The sequence below is a fragment of the Dermacentor silvarum genome, chromosome 3 (genome assembly GCF_013339745.2).
Source record: "Dermacentor silvarum isolate Dsil-2018 chromosome 3, BIME_Dsil_1.4, whole genome shotgun sequence".
Classification (NCBI taxonomy): domain Eukaryota; kingdom Metazoa; phylum Arthropoda; class Arachnida; order Ixodida; family Ixodidae; genus Dermacentor; species Dermacentor silvarum.
The window spans coordinates 58,999,039-59,014,200 of NC_051156.1; the positions used below are offsets into that span (position 1 = coordinate 58,999,039).

General features: G+C 46.4%; 1 protein-coding gene across 1 annotated transcript; it reads right to left on the reverse strand.

The window, feature by feature from the left end:
• Positions 1 to 7,861: 7,861 nt before the first annotated feature.
• On the reverse strand, positions 7,862 to 8,756 carry LOC119444406 (uncharacterized). Its single transcript, XM_037708811.2, has one exon. The coding sequence runs from the start codon at positions 8,597 to 8,599 to the stop codon at positions 7,862 to 7,864; it is 738 nt and encodes a 245-aa protein (XP_037564739.2). The 5' UTR covers positions 8,600 to 8,756.
• Between the last annotated feature and the right edge of the window lie 6,406 nt (positions 8,757 to 15,162).

A 15,162-nucleotide genomic window follows, 5' to 3' on the forward strand; every position in this document is an offset into this window, starting at 1 on the left:
CGGCTGTCTGGTACACGCGTTGTGAGCCAGTGGTGACGCCATCCGCCCCCTCGGCGGCTGCAGCCAGCGCTGCTCCGCCACCCCAGCAGAAGGGGCCATCCTCCTCCGGGCTGGTGGCCTCCAAGGTCTTGTCCCTCGAGACGAGGCCTTCACCGCGAACAAACCGCTCTCAAGAGCCGATGGACACATCTTCCAGCCAGACGGCGCAGCCAGCGCCAAAGGAGTGGCGAGAATCTCTCGACCGCTCCAAAAAAGAAAAAGCCCGCATTACAGGGCCCGACAAGGGCTCTGTAAGTTAAGTTAGTGTAGGCCTACCTGTCGGCATTTCTGCAAATAAATTTTCTCGCTGTCTGCATTGTAACGATAACCCCAGGACTCATCGTTGTTTCTTCTGCCGCTGTAGAACTGACTTATCTTATATTGGGTCCTCATGGCAGTATCGGAAAGCAGGCAGGTCAATTTTGCGAGATGCTTGACCGCGCTTCACGCCTTCCCCGGGAAGCATGCAGCGGCGCGGTGAGCTCTCAAGAGGCTGTGAAGCAAGTCGAAGCTGAGATACCATATAGCGAGTTTCTCCATGAAACATCCATGAATTAAGTATTCCCCCAGCCGCGAGTACAAGGCAAAGACGCGGCATGTGTGGTGATCATCCAAACGCGGCGACTGCGGTTCTGTCGATCAGGGCAATTGAGGATGCCGAGTCTGTAGCAGATAAACTGCTCACTTTGGGCCCGCCACCTCCATGTATGGCCTCAGGGATCATGTTTTTTTTCTTTTTTTTTTTTTGGGGGGGGGGGGGTCTTCGGCATGCTGTGTGCACATGTTGAGCGCAACACTAGGTTGCCCGACTATTTGAATTTTTAACAGTAATATTTTTTTTGAATGGGCAGCTGGGTGCGCACCAAATCACGATTATCTGTGTGGCGGTGGGGACGTTTTCGATCTAGCCGACCAGCAGCGACAATTTGGTTGCCATTAATTGCTCCATTCAGCCGATGCCCCGTACTGTACATATATTTGAGGGTGGCTGGTGCCTCTTGCGTGGCCTTAGGTAACGCGGATATCTGCCTGTTAAGCAGGGTTCACACGACGCGATGGATCGCTGGTTCAGTATGTGACGTGACGTGAGAGTAGGGGAAATAAGCGCGCCGCAAGCAGTTCATCTATGGGCGTTCTTGCACATGGCGTGGTTCGTCATGCTGATGCTGATCCGCGGGCTTAACTGGCAACTGAGACCGTCGTGTGAATCCCGCTTTAACAGTTCGGTTGCACGGGTGGGTGGACGGTCTGAGTCAAGGAACGACCGCATCGCGTTCGCAGAAAGTTCTGTCCTTTTGATCTTTCTTTTTGATGACATGGTATTCTTTGGAGACTTCAGGTCGATTTTGGGTTCGTGAATATGGGTATGTGGGAACTTTAGTACAGTCAAGTCAGACAATTTGATACCTAGTGCACGTAGGACACCGAAAAAGCGGCAAAATGAAACTTGGAACAAAAAGACTCACCTAGTTAGCATAAAGGTATGTACGAAACCGTAACAATGCCTAATTAGCGCAAAAATAACCAAATGAGATACTAATGCACTCGTCCAAAATGCGCGCGCGCCTAAAACCGGAAATTTCTAGAAGTGTCGCTTTACTCAAGAAAAATGATAGGCCGATACTATATAGATCGTTCTATCTAGAAATGTGTGCCGATCGCGAAGCTGTTTACGCACGAAAGAAGACCTTTTCCTTGTTCGATGCGAGCCCCTGGCTTCTGACTGGCCTTATTTATTTTCATCAGAGCAACAACGAACACTTTCTCCTATCGCGTAGATGGGTTCTTTCGCGTGGCAGTTGTTTGCGGCAGGCAGTTTGGAGGATTTATGACGGGTTTATTGTTTCTTTGTTTTTTTTTATGAGAGGACGGTCGTTTTCTTCTAATGTCTGACAGTGTCCAAGGCGGTATGCTTTGTTGCATAATCTGTAGCATCGGAGCAAAAATTTAGGTTCAGGTGCTTTCGACGGCCTGCCCAAGGGCAGAACTATCCCCGGTTCTTGATATGTGCCTTAAAGATTATGTATTCCCATGATGGACGTTTTGGAGATGAATGCGAAGTGTCTTTTGCGAAGACAGTACTTCGAGAGCCCCGCAATCAGCTTGTACGACTGTTCGTATGCAGGATAACCCCTTCGGAAGGCCAAGACAGTTCTTTCGTGCTGCCTCAAGTTCACTCTCGCTCGTGGGAGACAATTTGTGCAGATCAGAATAGAGTAGCCTAATGTACCGTCAACGTAAGCATTACGGAGGAGCACCATTGACCGACAGTTGCTGCGCCATTGCCATGCAGCTAAGTATTGGAATACATGTTATACCGAGGAAATTTTACAACAGCTTTTTCACGTGTGACACGGAACGATTCCTGTAGATTCATCCAAGGGACCTTTATATCTGGATATATGGAAAGCGGCGTGACCACCCAACGCAAATGGGTAGCTGCACGTACACCTCCGTATAAAAACCATAGCAACGCTTTTTTCGAGATGCAAGCTAAGACAGCTTGAATATATGTAATCTGAGATATTTTGCAAGGCTCTTTGTAGCCGTTGTTGGGTGTTATCACCTCACCGTGCCGCGTTCCTAATGTATATGGTTGCCGCATGCAATTTGATGCTGAAGGCAAGCAGACATTTTTTTTTTTACTTTTCAGGGGAATAAGAGTTAAATGACATAGCGCTGGACCCAGCTCCATGTCCCTGTGGTGCTTCTTTCCCAACAGTCTATGGGGTTGTAGGACGTTCCGGAGCAGAAATCAAAGTTGGCGCCCATGATGATAGTCGGTATAATCTAGGCGTAAAACCTTCCTTGAAGGCCAGGGACTTGCATAGCGTTGTGGATTCCTTTATATTAAGCAGAGCCATAGGCAATGTATATGTCAAAACGATTGTGGTCGGCGTGTTTCCACACGCCCATTTTTCTTCAATTGATGAGACTAATTATATCTATTGCGGACCTATTTTAGCGGCAGAAATTGATTTTGTCCGGGTAACCTTTTCTATTTACCAGTATGTTATGAACGATATTTCCAAATAGCTTTCCCACGCAGATCATACCCTGAATCTCATACCCAGAGTCTGAACTTGCCGCCCTCCGTAGCGCAGGCTTTATGTGCACGAACAATCACCAAATAATTGGGCTATATTCTGTGACTCAAAGGCAGCCCTACAGTCACTTTTATCAGCTCTGCGCCGCAGTCCACATGAACAATTGGTAGCAGAGATACGAGTACGCTACCATCAAGCGGTGGTCAGAGGCCACGACATTGTATTTCAGTGGCTACCTGGGCATTGCAACATCACTGGCAATGAATGTGCCGACAAAGCTGCCCGTGAAGCACATGACGAATATGAAAGAATCCCAATACCATTGTCAAGAACGGATGCAGCGCGGCACCTCAGCAGTCTTGTCCATACTATACCTCTAAGAAAATGGCATACACCAGAGTTTACCAACCGGCGCCTATATGCCATGGACCCACAGATGCAATTACGACTTTTACCCGGTTTTAAACGACATGAAGAAACCTTACTGTGCCGCCTGCGATAAGGAGTTTCTTTTACGAACTCCTATTCATTCCTAATTGGAATGGCGGACAGTGCCAACTGCAGCACATGTGGTGTTGAGGAAACCACCAGACATCTCTTATGTGACTGCCCTAGATACGAAGAAGAGAGGATTGCCCTTCGGACTGCTTTGGGGCACTTAGACGACAGGCCTTTTACGGAGGAGAAGATCTTGGGCCCGTGGCCTCGTGCGTCTTGTATGTACAGGGCTACAAAGGCGCTGCTGCGCTTTTTGCAGTGCACAAGCCTGCATGACCGCCTGTGACGAAACTTAGCGATGAACGCTTGACTGTAAATGTGCAAGGTGTGAACTGTGAACTTCTCTCTTCCTTCTCCTCTTTCAATCCCTTCTCCCTCCTCCCCAGTGCAGGGTAGCCTACCGGGCTCCGCCTGGTTAACCTGCCCGCCTTTCCCTTATGACTTTTCTCTCTCTCATACCCTGAATAATGTGGGTGGCTGGTATCGCTTTCTAGTTGACTTTTCAGAGCCATAAAAGCCATGTGCTAGCCTGCATCACAGACTGTCTGTAAAGGCGAAAGGACTTGAGCATGAGAAGAACAGAATCAAGCATTCGTTTATTTCCGTCAAAATCAGGACGCCCGTCGTTTACTCTTTGGCTCTGTCGTGTGGTAAAATGTGCATTGTCCAAACTGTCGCTGTGTGAATACATGATTGCCAGAACATAGACTGTCGCTACAAAGTAACATTCGTTCTAACATAAACCGACATTATTCCCAAATGTGGCTGCTTGCAGCTTTTTTTTTGTGAAAGCACATTGCTTTCCAATCACAAGAGTCAGCTAACCAGGGAAACCAACAGGCATTTCATATCGCCAAATGAAAATATCCTTGTATCAACCAACCAACTACCATGCTAAACGAGCGCGGATTGTAATTTTTGTAAGACCAACCGAAAAACGCAATACAATGATTTTCAGGCATGAATGTTTTTTTTTCGTTTTCTTGTGTTAAATGGTGCAATTCTTTGCCGCACGATGACTCGCTAGTGTGTGCATATTAGCAATGTTATTTCTAAATAAATCGTAGTTGCGAGTGTAGCGTTTATCCTTTCTAATTATTCTTCGTTCTTGCATCATGTAGTGTGCGCTACATTTCAAGTTCTAAAGTGGTTAAGCACGCGTCAACGAAGCGGTTGTTACAGTACTTCCCGCTCCATAAACGATAAAGTAAAAGGCCGGCCCATAGATGCCTTAAACAGCGGTTTGGTTTTGCCTCAATAGCGGCTTTTTCAGTATCTGCAGGTCAGTACACCCTTCAATTTTCTGTGTACACTGGCAAGCGTGAGGCACCAAGACCACATGGCTTAGCCTTTGACGTGGTCAACAAGCTTTGCACCGAGTACCTTGATCAGGGATACAAAATTTATATGGATAACTTCTACACTTCAAAAAAAAAAACTTTTCGAACACCTCCTCGAGCACAAGACCCTCGCATGCGGGACAACTCGCAAAGATCGTCGCTGCTTTCCTAATGAGTTGAAAGACTCTTCATGGAAAAAAAGGGCGCAGCGTGGAGATGTGCGATGGATTCGTGATGGTAACATCCTGTACATGCAATGGAAAGACCGGCGTGCAGTAAACTTGATGAGCACGATGCATACAGCGAATGAGCATGTTCCCGCCAAGCGAAACGAAAAAAGGGGGGCCTAATGGGCTCTGAGAGTCATCAAAAAGCCAGTCCTTGTCCACGAGTACAACGCAGGGATGTTAGGAGTAGACAAATCAGACCAAATAATTGCCACGTACAACGTCCTTAGAAAATGCGTACGTTGGTGGAAAACGCTGTTTTTTCACTCTGTGGACATCGCGTGTGTGAACAGTTTCATACTCTTCCAGCAGCACCGAAAAGACAACCCAACAGTCCCAGAGCTTTCTCGAAGCACCTACTTTGACCAACTGGCCTTTAGGGAAGAATTGATTCAACAGATATTTGAGTATGATGAAGTTGCACAAGCTCGTGCTCCCATCTCACCCCCCTTCTCACCCCTGGACCCCGTTCGGCACCAGCCAAAAGAATGGAGAAGAGGAGAAATTGCAAGATCTGCTATGAAAAACAAAAGCACAAAACAGAACAAACGTCTTCTACTCCACTTGCGAAGTATACCTTTGCTTCCTGCCTTCACGTGACTGCTTCGCCGAGTGGCACAGTCGTCAAGGACGCTAGATTGACGGGCCCCGAAAAATGCAAAACGTGGTGTACAGGATTGATATATATTGAAACCATAGCTAAGGGTACTAGCAGCAGTTTGTATATTTCATAATTCTGAAAATAATTTTTTGGCTATGTACAGTCACTTCTTTCACTTTGTGTATACATTCCTGTGCATTGTTTTTGTTTATTTGACAAATAAAATATGAATAATTGTAACCCCCGCAGCACTGCCATTCTTTATATGGAAAGCCACACCAATAAGCTACGATTTCATGTGTAGCAATTTTAAATGTGTTTAGTTGTTCAAGAGAAAAAAAATGTTTTCTGGACGCATTGTAAATTAGCCATTTTTCTGCAGTAATAAAAGAGTTAAGCCACTCAGCCGAGAACTTCAAAGGTGGCAAATACATCGCGATATATCTGCATCCCCTGAGTGGCGTCCAATATATTATTGGTATTGTCCAATATATTGTTGGTAGACGTTGACCTTCGAATACAGCACACTTCTTGTTCTTGAATCAGTGCTTCGGCATGTCTTAATCGTTTCCCACACTCGCCAGAGAAAAGGTATGATGTCATCTATCTTTAGTTTACAAAGGCTTTCGATCGTGTTGCTCATCGTCTAATCTGGAAACTTTCATTCCTTAAGCTTGATCGGCTTGTATGGTCCTGGATTGAATGTTTTCTCAAAAATCGCTCACAACAGACTATCAGCGGTAATCTTCAGTCGCCAAGTAGTTCAGTCTTATCTGGTGTATCACAAGGCTCTGGGCTTCGATATCTTCAATGTTTATACTTCATAAAAAAGCTCCCCAACAGAATTTCTCCGTCAATCTAGATATTCGCTGACGATTGTGTCTTGTATCGGCGCATATACTCCTACAATGACCAACTAATACTACCGGACACTTAAACATAATATCAAACTTGTGCTCCCTTTGGCTAATATCCATTAACGTTTCTAAATGGAAGTTGATGTGTATAACCGGCAACCGTGAAATCAAAGGCCACCAGTACTCTCTTAATTCTGCAGCTCTCACTGAAGTTGGCTCTTACCTTTTTATCTAGGCGTCGCAATCACAAATCAACTTACATGGTCAGTGCACATTACGTATTTTATAACTACTTTTATAAATACTGCTCTAAATCACTAGGCTTTCTCAAAAGAAAGCTTTCTATGTCTCCTACTTCGGTACGCAAGCTCGCCTGTGAAACTTTCATACGGACGCAACTTGAATATGCCTCACCTATTTGGAATCCTCAGTAGACCTACCTTATTACCCGCTTGTAGCAGTGTAGAATCGCGTGGCAGGTTTTATCGCATCTAACTATAACTGGCATACAAGCTTAAGCAGCATTTATTCACCCCTAGGTATCCCTAGTCTGACACTTCCTGGCAATATTTCGCAACTTTCCCTTCTCTGTAAACTATAAAAAAACTTCGGGCTGTCCAGAGAGCCCACATGCGGCGGTTAGGCTCGGCCTACCCGTCCCCACGTGGGAGCGGCCCGCAGCTCTGCCCTAGTGCGCCTCAGAAATTTTGCATTCATTTTCGCCCATTGTCAACCGCACTGTGGTAACCTGGTCTTCGGCTTTCGCTGTTATTTTGTGGTTTTAGTTGTTTCGTTCACCAATTTGAGCCATGCATAATAAGTTATTTTGCTTTTTTCTCACTGTTTAATTATGGCCATAGTGTTTATTGACGCCATGGCTCCACCGTTATGTAATACCCTGCAAGTGGTGTTTAAGGGACAATAAATGATTATGATGATGATCATCATCATGGTGATAATCTGCACTCGAGCAATGGGTGCCATATGACTCTGGTACCACGCTATGCTAGGAGACAACCACTACCCTTCTTGCACTAGTCTTATCAAATAAATACAAGCTTTATTTTCTGCTCAGGACGCACAGTATTGCACAACAGTTCGCTCATAATCACTTCCAATTTTCCTTCTAGCTTCCTTTAAGGTCAGGCTTGGTCATACTCCAGCACAATGAAGAAGAACCTATCCCCAATGCGACGTCCCTTACAGTTATACATTCGCGCACCGCATTGTTTTTGTTGCCAATAACACCCATTTAGGATTTCTTGGCGTAGCCGCTGCCGTAACCGTAACGTCCACCGTATCCACTTCCGTAGCCGTAACCTCCTCCGTAGCCACCGCCGTAGCCACTTCGGTAGCCGTAACCTCCGTAGCCGCTTCCGTAACCGCTTCCGTAGCCGTAACCTCCGTAGCCGCTTCCGTAACCTCCTCCGTAGCCGTATCCTCCGCCGTAGCCGCCGCCGTAGCCACTTCCGTAGCGGTAACCTCCTCCGTAGCCGCCGCCAAAGCCGCCGAGACCTCCGTAACCGATCCCTCGTCCTCCTCCAAGGCCAGAGTGTGCAAGAAGGGCACCTCCACTGTTGACCTGGTTGACGTGATGCACCGTCCTCACCACGAACGCAGGACCAGCGACGGCCTTGGCGAAGGCAGGTCCCCCGCTCAATAAAGCAACGCTACTGCCGACACCTACGCCGCCTACGCCCCCCACGCCGCCACCTAGGCCGCCAGAACCAAGACCTCCGTAACCGAGACCTCCAAGTCCTCCGTACCCGAGGCTGCCGGAGCCGAGACCGCCGTAGCCGAGGCCTCCATATCCAGCGCCATATCCGACGCCTCCGGCTTCAACCTTAGATTTGTCGACAACAATGGCCAGGACTCCAAAGAGGACCAGGAGGTTCATCTGAGCGAAATGACATAAGAAAGGGTGCACTTCTGGCATGTTTCTAATGTATGAAATGCGAGCCATTGTGATATAATTATACATTCTAAGCATCTTCACTGCTCACACCGTAAGCGTAAATACAGCGCTGATAGCCGGAAGAGGCTACATTACTGCCCCCAAAGTGTCAGTCCCGAGCGACTGGCCAGTCACTGCAGAAATCATCCACTGAATTCAACTAGGATGACCTCGGTGTTTTGTAACTGTAGCGTTCAACCTCCTTGTGTACAAAGCGGAAATCACAGATTGCAAAGTTCTCCTGACCTTTGTAACGGAGCACGCATGCTCTGGGCTCAATGTGACTAAAAAAATAATATAGCAGCCTTAGTGACGGCTTGCCCCAAATTATGCTCAATTATGAATTGTTGTACAAGCAGTAATCACAAAGAACACCAGTAAATCTCTGTGAGTGTTGCATTTGCTCTTCCGGATTAAAGCGTGAAAAAAACTTTATCGGGAAGCACGTAAGCTCACTCATTCTTTTCACCCATAATATGTGTTCCGGGAAAGAATAATTCAATGGGCGCTTGGTTATCCCTACGTTAATGAATGCGACAGTATTGCGACCACCAGAGCTCGGGGGTTTGACTCCCACAAAAGATCGCGAGTTCGAGTGCCTTAATTAAATTATCCGAATGAACAGTGCCTTAATTAACTTCGTCATAATTAACACCAAAGTGTTGGGTGCGACTCCCACAAATGGTCGTGAGTTCTAGTGCCGTAAAGAACTCAATCCTAATCAAACCTTCCTTAACTTCGTTTTAATTACCTTCGCCTTAATTCACTGTGTCATCATTAACTTTGCCTGAATTAACTTTCGCTTAATTGACGTCGTCAACTGCCTCGATTGGCTCGCTTGGGCTCACATGACTTTTTGGAACCATCGTGGTCATGCCAACGCCGACTACGCCGGATTTTCCGCCCTCATGAGCCACATAATGCTTTCGCAATGATAAAATTCTCGGCCGTTGATAAAGGTGCTAAAATTCATCCATGGGTGCAGATGCTGTGCCGAAAACGGGAAATTATGCGTCAAATTTCTTCTATCAAACGGCACTACAAAGCTAAATATTTGCGCCATGATATGCGGCAACCGCAGCGGTTGCGTAGTAGCTATGGAGTTAGTCTTTTCAGCATGAGCTCGCGGGTTCCATTTCCAGTTGCACCTGCCACATTCCCACAACAGCGGAGTGGAAGAACTCCAGTGTAGAATGGTTTCACAGAGGGGTAAAAACAAAACATAGCAAAAATTATCCGGAGACTGCCATTAAGGCACAAGTCGCTGTTAAAGTTCATTACTTTTTTTTCAAGTCATGCGAACTCATAGACTGCAGGAAGTGCGAGCTCTTTAGGATAGTCCAGAAATCGAGTTTACTAAATTCAAGCACCACATAACAGCTGTTACGAAGTATAGAGACTTTGAAATCATGGTGGCAGAAAAGCTAGCCAGGAAATATTATTGTGTGCAAACAATATCGTAATTTAATTCCTAGCGAGTAGGTTCAAAAAGCCTATATCATGCGTCTTTGAAACACAGAGGAGTCAAGACATATAAAATGTGGAAAATACTGCAGCTTACGCTGAGCGATGCTTACCAAAGTATTCATTGTTGACGCTGCTGTAGACGGCAATAGCCCGACTGTAGTCAGGATCGTTTCCGCCGGCTTTATATACCCGTAGGTAATACTGCGGAAAGGATAGGGCACAAACTGCACAAACACCGCTCCACCCACCGATACTAGATTCAGGTCGAAGAGAAGCAACTCGTGATGCTTTTACCGCGAACCACCATCCACTCTAGCCGCTATCGTTACGTAATGTGATTTGCCACACTGTTAGAGTTGTCCGCGACGTCCAACAATCGCTGGTTCTCACATTTTTTACTGGAGGGCTTTCAAGTCCTCGCGTAGAAAGAAAGAATACGGCGGCCCTCTGAAGATTTATGGCACCTGATGTGACGCTACACGGAAATTCACTGTTTGCAAAACAACAAAGTGTTCGGAAGTGAAAATGTCGTTGCATCCGCGCGTTTAAGATCTTTGACCTGCGGGAGATAAATGAAGACTTCCGGCAGTGCCCTGCGGAACGTGTGGCCGTACTCGGCGTTCAGACGATATAAATATTTCGGCTAGTGTAATCTAAGTAAGTGTACCTGACGAACATTGCTCATTACGTCAAGTATTTCCAATACGTTGGTACTACAGCCCGCATGGTAATTTGGCAGCAAGCCGCCGCTGGTGGTATTGTCGTTTCTCTTTCCCTTTGCCGCTCCTCGTATTAACGCGACAGCAATAAGGCCTCGTGTCGCTGAAAAGCCGGCATGGCGTCCCGTGAGCGAAAAATATTCTATGCGGCATTAAAGTTCTTCTTCTATCACTAAAGTTGCTCATATATTGCTAACTAAGTTATTGCTCGTAATTTTGAGAATGACAGCGCAAAGAAAGGTCATGAAACTAAACACCGACAGCGCATGCATTTTATTCCCTTTACCCCTATCCCCAGTACAGGGTAGCAAGCCGGTATTTACACTGGCTAACCTCCTTGCCTTTCTTTTGCTTTCTCTCTCTCTCTCTTCTCATACTGAAATATTAGAAGTGCGAAAGAATAACAGAAGGTCGGCAGGTAAGATGCCGCGTTTGTACCAGAAAGCTCGCCTTGCGATTTGTACCAGAACGCTCGCATAGCGTTCCCCATCAGCGTTTCCCCGACAAACACTACGGCTGCATAAGCAGCAGTTGCCAGGATGCGTTAGGCGCAGTCAGGGATCTTTGAATGCTATCGCGTTCCAGTCTTAAAGGCAAAGTTTAATTAAGTCTCCGAATTTCTCACACTGCTCCTCGGGAGTCCTAACAATGCGATGAGTACACATAGCGGCGCCACAACAACAATGAAATCAGTTGCTAGGCTGGTTCTTTTATATACGAAATGCCAGAGACGGTACTCCCCATGCCGCAAGATGCCGTCGCCGCGGTAGCTTGCGCAACAGTAATCTCTACTGGGAAACGTATGCGCGGAGCGCTATGTGCTTAGCATTCTTATCACGAGCGTTTTATCATCAATTATGTGGTTCAGATGGTTGTGTGGTGCTTGTTCGGTATGAAAAGAACGCTGTTTTGTATGTTGCATGCGTGATTCCAAAGAATGTGTGCACTTTTCACTTAATTTTGCAGAGTGTATGAAGCCTCTGACTTACGGCAGTACGAGCCAGTGCTCCTGCCCTGCACTACCTCCGGAATCGGCCCACATTTTTGCTAGCGAACGCGGACACGAAAAATGCCTAACACCGAGAGGCTAATAGCCGTGCCACACGGGCGAGGTAAAGTGCACTTTGAGCGAGTGCACTTCGCGGCTAGTGTCATTCGCTGGCTGCCACACGGGAATGCTTAGTGACACTCACTGCAGAGCGCACTCGCCGGCGAGTGTGTTCGGCGAACTCACTTCGCGGTGGCCAAGTGTGTAGCCTCGTTAGTAATGAGTAAAAAATAATTAAAGTATTATTGAAAGAAGAGTCAGGAGTAATTTTAATACCATTGTTTTAACTTGCTAGCGTTACTAGGTAATAAAATGTACCACACCGCAAAAAAACATCAAGGACAGCAAAAAAAAAAAACTACTCTCGCTCTCAGGCTGTTCACGACCACGCCGGGTAATGGCTGCGCAGTTGTTTGGCGGATCGAGTCGTTTTGACTGTTGCTGGTCAAGTTGCCGTCGTTGCCGGCGCTTGTAAAGGTGGATTGTAAATGTTGTGCACGAAAACAGTTTATGTTTTCGTGCACAACATTTTTATATTAACAAATATATGCTTTCCCATCTGACTCCCGATCCCCATGTCCATTAATTTGAAAGAACACTTTCTTTCTCGTGTAGCAGCGGGCCGCCAAAGTGACACTCGCTCAAAGTGCACTTTAATTTGCCCTTGTGGCACGGGTTATAACAGCTTCGCTGTAAAAAAAGCAGGGATAGATTGATAATACCGGATTCATGGCCAATGTATTGTTGGTAGACGTTCCCCTTCAAATACAGCACACTTCTTGTTCTTGAATTGCTTCCGCATTTCTTTATTGTTTCCCACACTGGCAAGAGAAAAGGTAGGGTGTCATCTATCTTGAGTTTACAAAGGCTTTCGATCGTGTTGCTCATCATCGTCTAATCGGGAAACTTTCATTCCTTAAGCTTGATCGCCTTGTATGGTCCTGGATTGAATGTTTTCTCAAAAATCGCTCACAACACACTATCAGCGATAACCTTCAGTCGTCAAATAGTACAGCCTTATCAGGTGTATCACCAGGCTCTGTGCTTGGAGATATTCTATTTTTAATCTTCGTAAAAAAGCTCCCCAACAGCACCCCAAGGTCTAGTGGTACAGCGCCCGCCTCGGCTGTGGGAGGTTGTGGGTTCGACTCCCACCGCCGCCGGGCACCCACTGGTTCAAATGGGCAGAAGCGTACCCCGGCCTGGCGTACGCCTTCCTCCAGGGGTGATACGCTTGGAAAAGGAGCCTGCGCCCTGAATTCCCGTCGAAACCCTCGTGAGCGCAAAAAGCAAGTCTAAATAACGGTACAAAATAGTGTAAGAGGTTCTAAATACGAAAGTTTGGAACGAGATCACACAGGCAAAAGACCATGTGGCGGTAGATGTAGTGAAATCTGGTTAAATCAAGCAGGCTAGGGCACTATTTGTCACCGCCTTGTTGCAAAGGTGATTCCAATTAACATCGTTATCATTATCGTCATCATGAAAATGCGCTTAGCATTCTAAGCCTCCTTCCCCCACTACTGATTCTAAATAAAGGTGTCTTCAGCAATACAATGTGTCGCTATTTCGGTGATACTAATCGCATTAACGCCGACACTCATACTGAGATCTGATTCTGTCAGAATCGTTTTTTTTTATTCTTCTATGCTCACGGTAAAACAAGTAATTGTATCATTGGGCAGCTTGATTATCCTTCTCTTACCGAGAGGATAGAAAAATAATAAAGCTTAGTCATCCCTGAATCACTGACTTCTTGGTCCTTTCCTAAGATCGATGGCCCGCAGCGTTATGAGAAACTACACAATTCGTGTCGTTGCCTCGTGATTCGTGCGCATTACTTAGCACGGTGTACGTATTATGTACACGGTAGTCCTTTATGAAAGGGAACGCACGAGCGCGTGGCCTGCTATCTGTGGCGGTAAGCCCCCTGAATGAAAAAAAGAAGCCGGCAGATCCCACGCCCTGTGGGAATCGATCTTATGCGAAGAAGTGTGTGGGAGCCTACCAAGTTAACAAAACGACCATGAGAGAACCAAGACGTAGCGGCTGTTTCATGACCTGCATGACACACATGTCATGACATTCATGTCATGTGTCCTCAAGAATCCCTTTAGCTACACCTAAGAGACCTTAAGGCGAAAGCCTTACTTATGCTCATGACTATAACTTCTACCATCATCCTTTAATGTTTCCTTCACTTAGTACCCACCTCCGAACCCATTTGAGTGGTTTTTTATTGTTATTCTTTTTCGCTGTCATTCTCATTGTTGTTGAGTCATGCTGATGACTACGATTTCTACCATCATCCTTTAGTGTTTCCTTCACTTAGTACCTACGTCCGAACCCATTTCAGTCGTTTTTGAGTGTTAATCTTCTTTCGCTGGGTCATTGTCATTTTAGGTGGCTGTTTCATGAGAGCCAAGACACGCATGTCATGACATTCATGTCATGACCTATCATTTATGTTCGTCATGCACTCTTGTTATACCTGTGTCAGTTTTGGTACCTACCAAGTTAACTTGAAAGGGTCTGAAGGCGAGCTCGTTGGTATGCATTCATGGTGTGAAAAAAAATGCTACTAAAAGCACGGACACAAGGAAGAACACAGGACGAGCGTTGGACGAAGGACAGTGCTCCTCATGTGTTCTTCCTTCTGTCCATGTTTTAAGCGCTGTTTTTTCGCACCATACCTACCAACTTAATGAAACGACCATGCGTGCACGAAGGCGTAGGTGGCTGTTTCATGACCTACATGACACGCATGTCATGACCAGGGGCGTAGCCAGGGGGGGAGGTGAGGGGGCTTCAGCCCCTCCCCCCTCCCCGAAAATTTTTTTTGTGCCGGCATACACCGCCGACCAAAAGTACCACCGACGCCGGGAATCATTCTGGATTCTTTCTACAATGTCTTTTTTACGCTCGAAAAGACATTTCGGCCCGAACATTGCGAACGCAGTTGCGCAAGTAGGCTGCTTCTCCATACTTCCTCACGAAACGATGGATATCGCTGGCATCGAACAGCCTACTGTTTCTGCAGGGTACCTAAACAAGGATGCAAACGACATCGAGGGAGTGTTTTAGGCTTTAGCACCGGAATAGATGCTCTCTCTCATTGCGACTGCAAGGTCTATATAAATGTGTACAAACTCCTTCAGATTCTAGTCAGCCTTCCAGTCACCACTGCCAACGCAGAGAGAATATTTTTTACGAAGAGTTTACTGAAAAACTACTTGCGCTCTACGATGTCTGTGGAACACATGGTTAGGCTGGCACTTCTATACACCCACAGAGACGTCCGCATCAACGTGTCGAAGTCATTGACCGCTTCGCTCAACTTCTCCGCCGAGAGAAGTTCGTACTTT

Excerpts from the sequence above, each read along its gene's own strand:
- LOC119444406 (XM_037708811.2), bottom strand. The coding sequence starts at position 8,599 with ATGCTTAGAATGTATAATTATATCACAATGGCTCGCATTTCATACATT.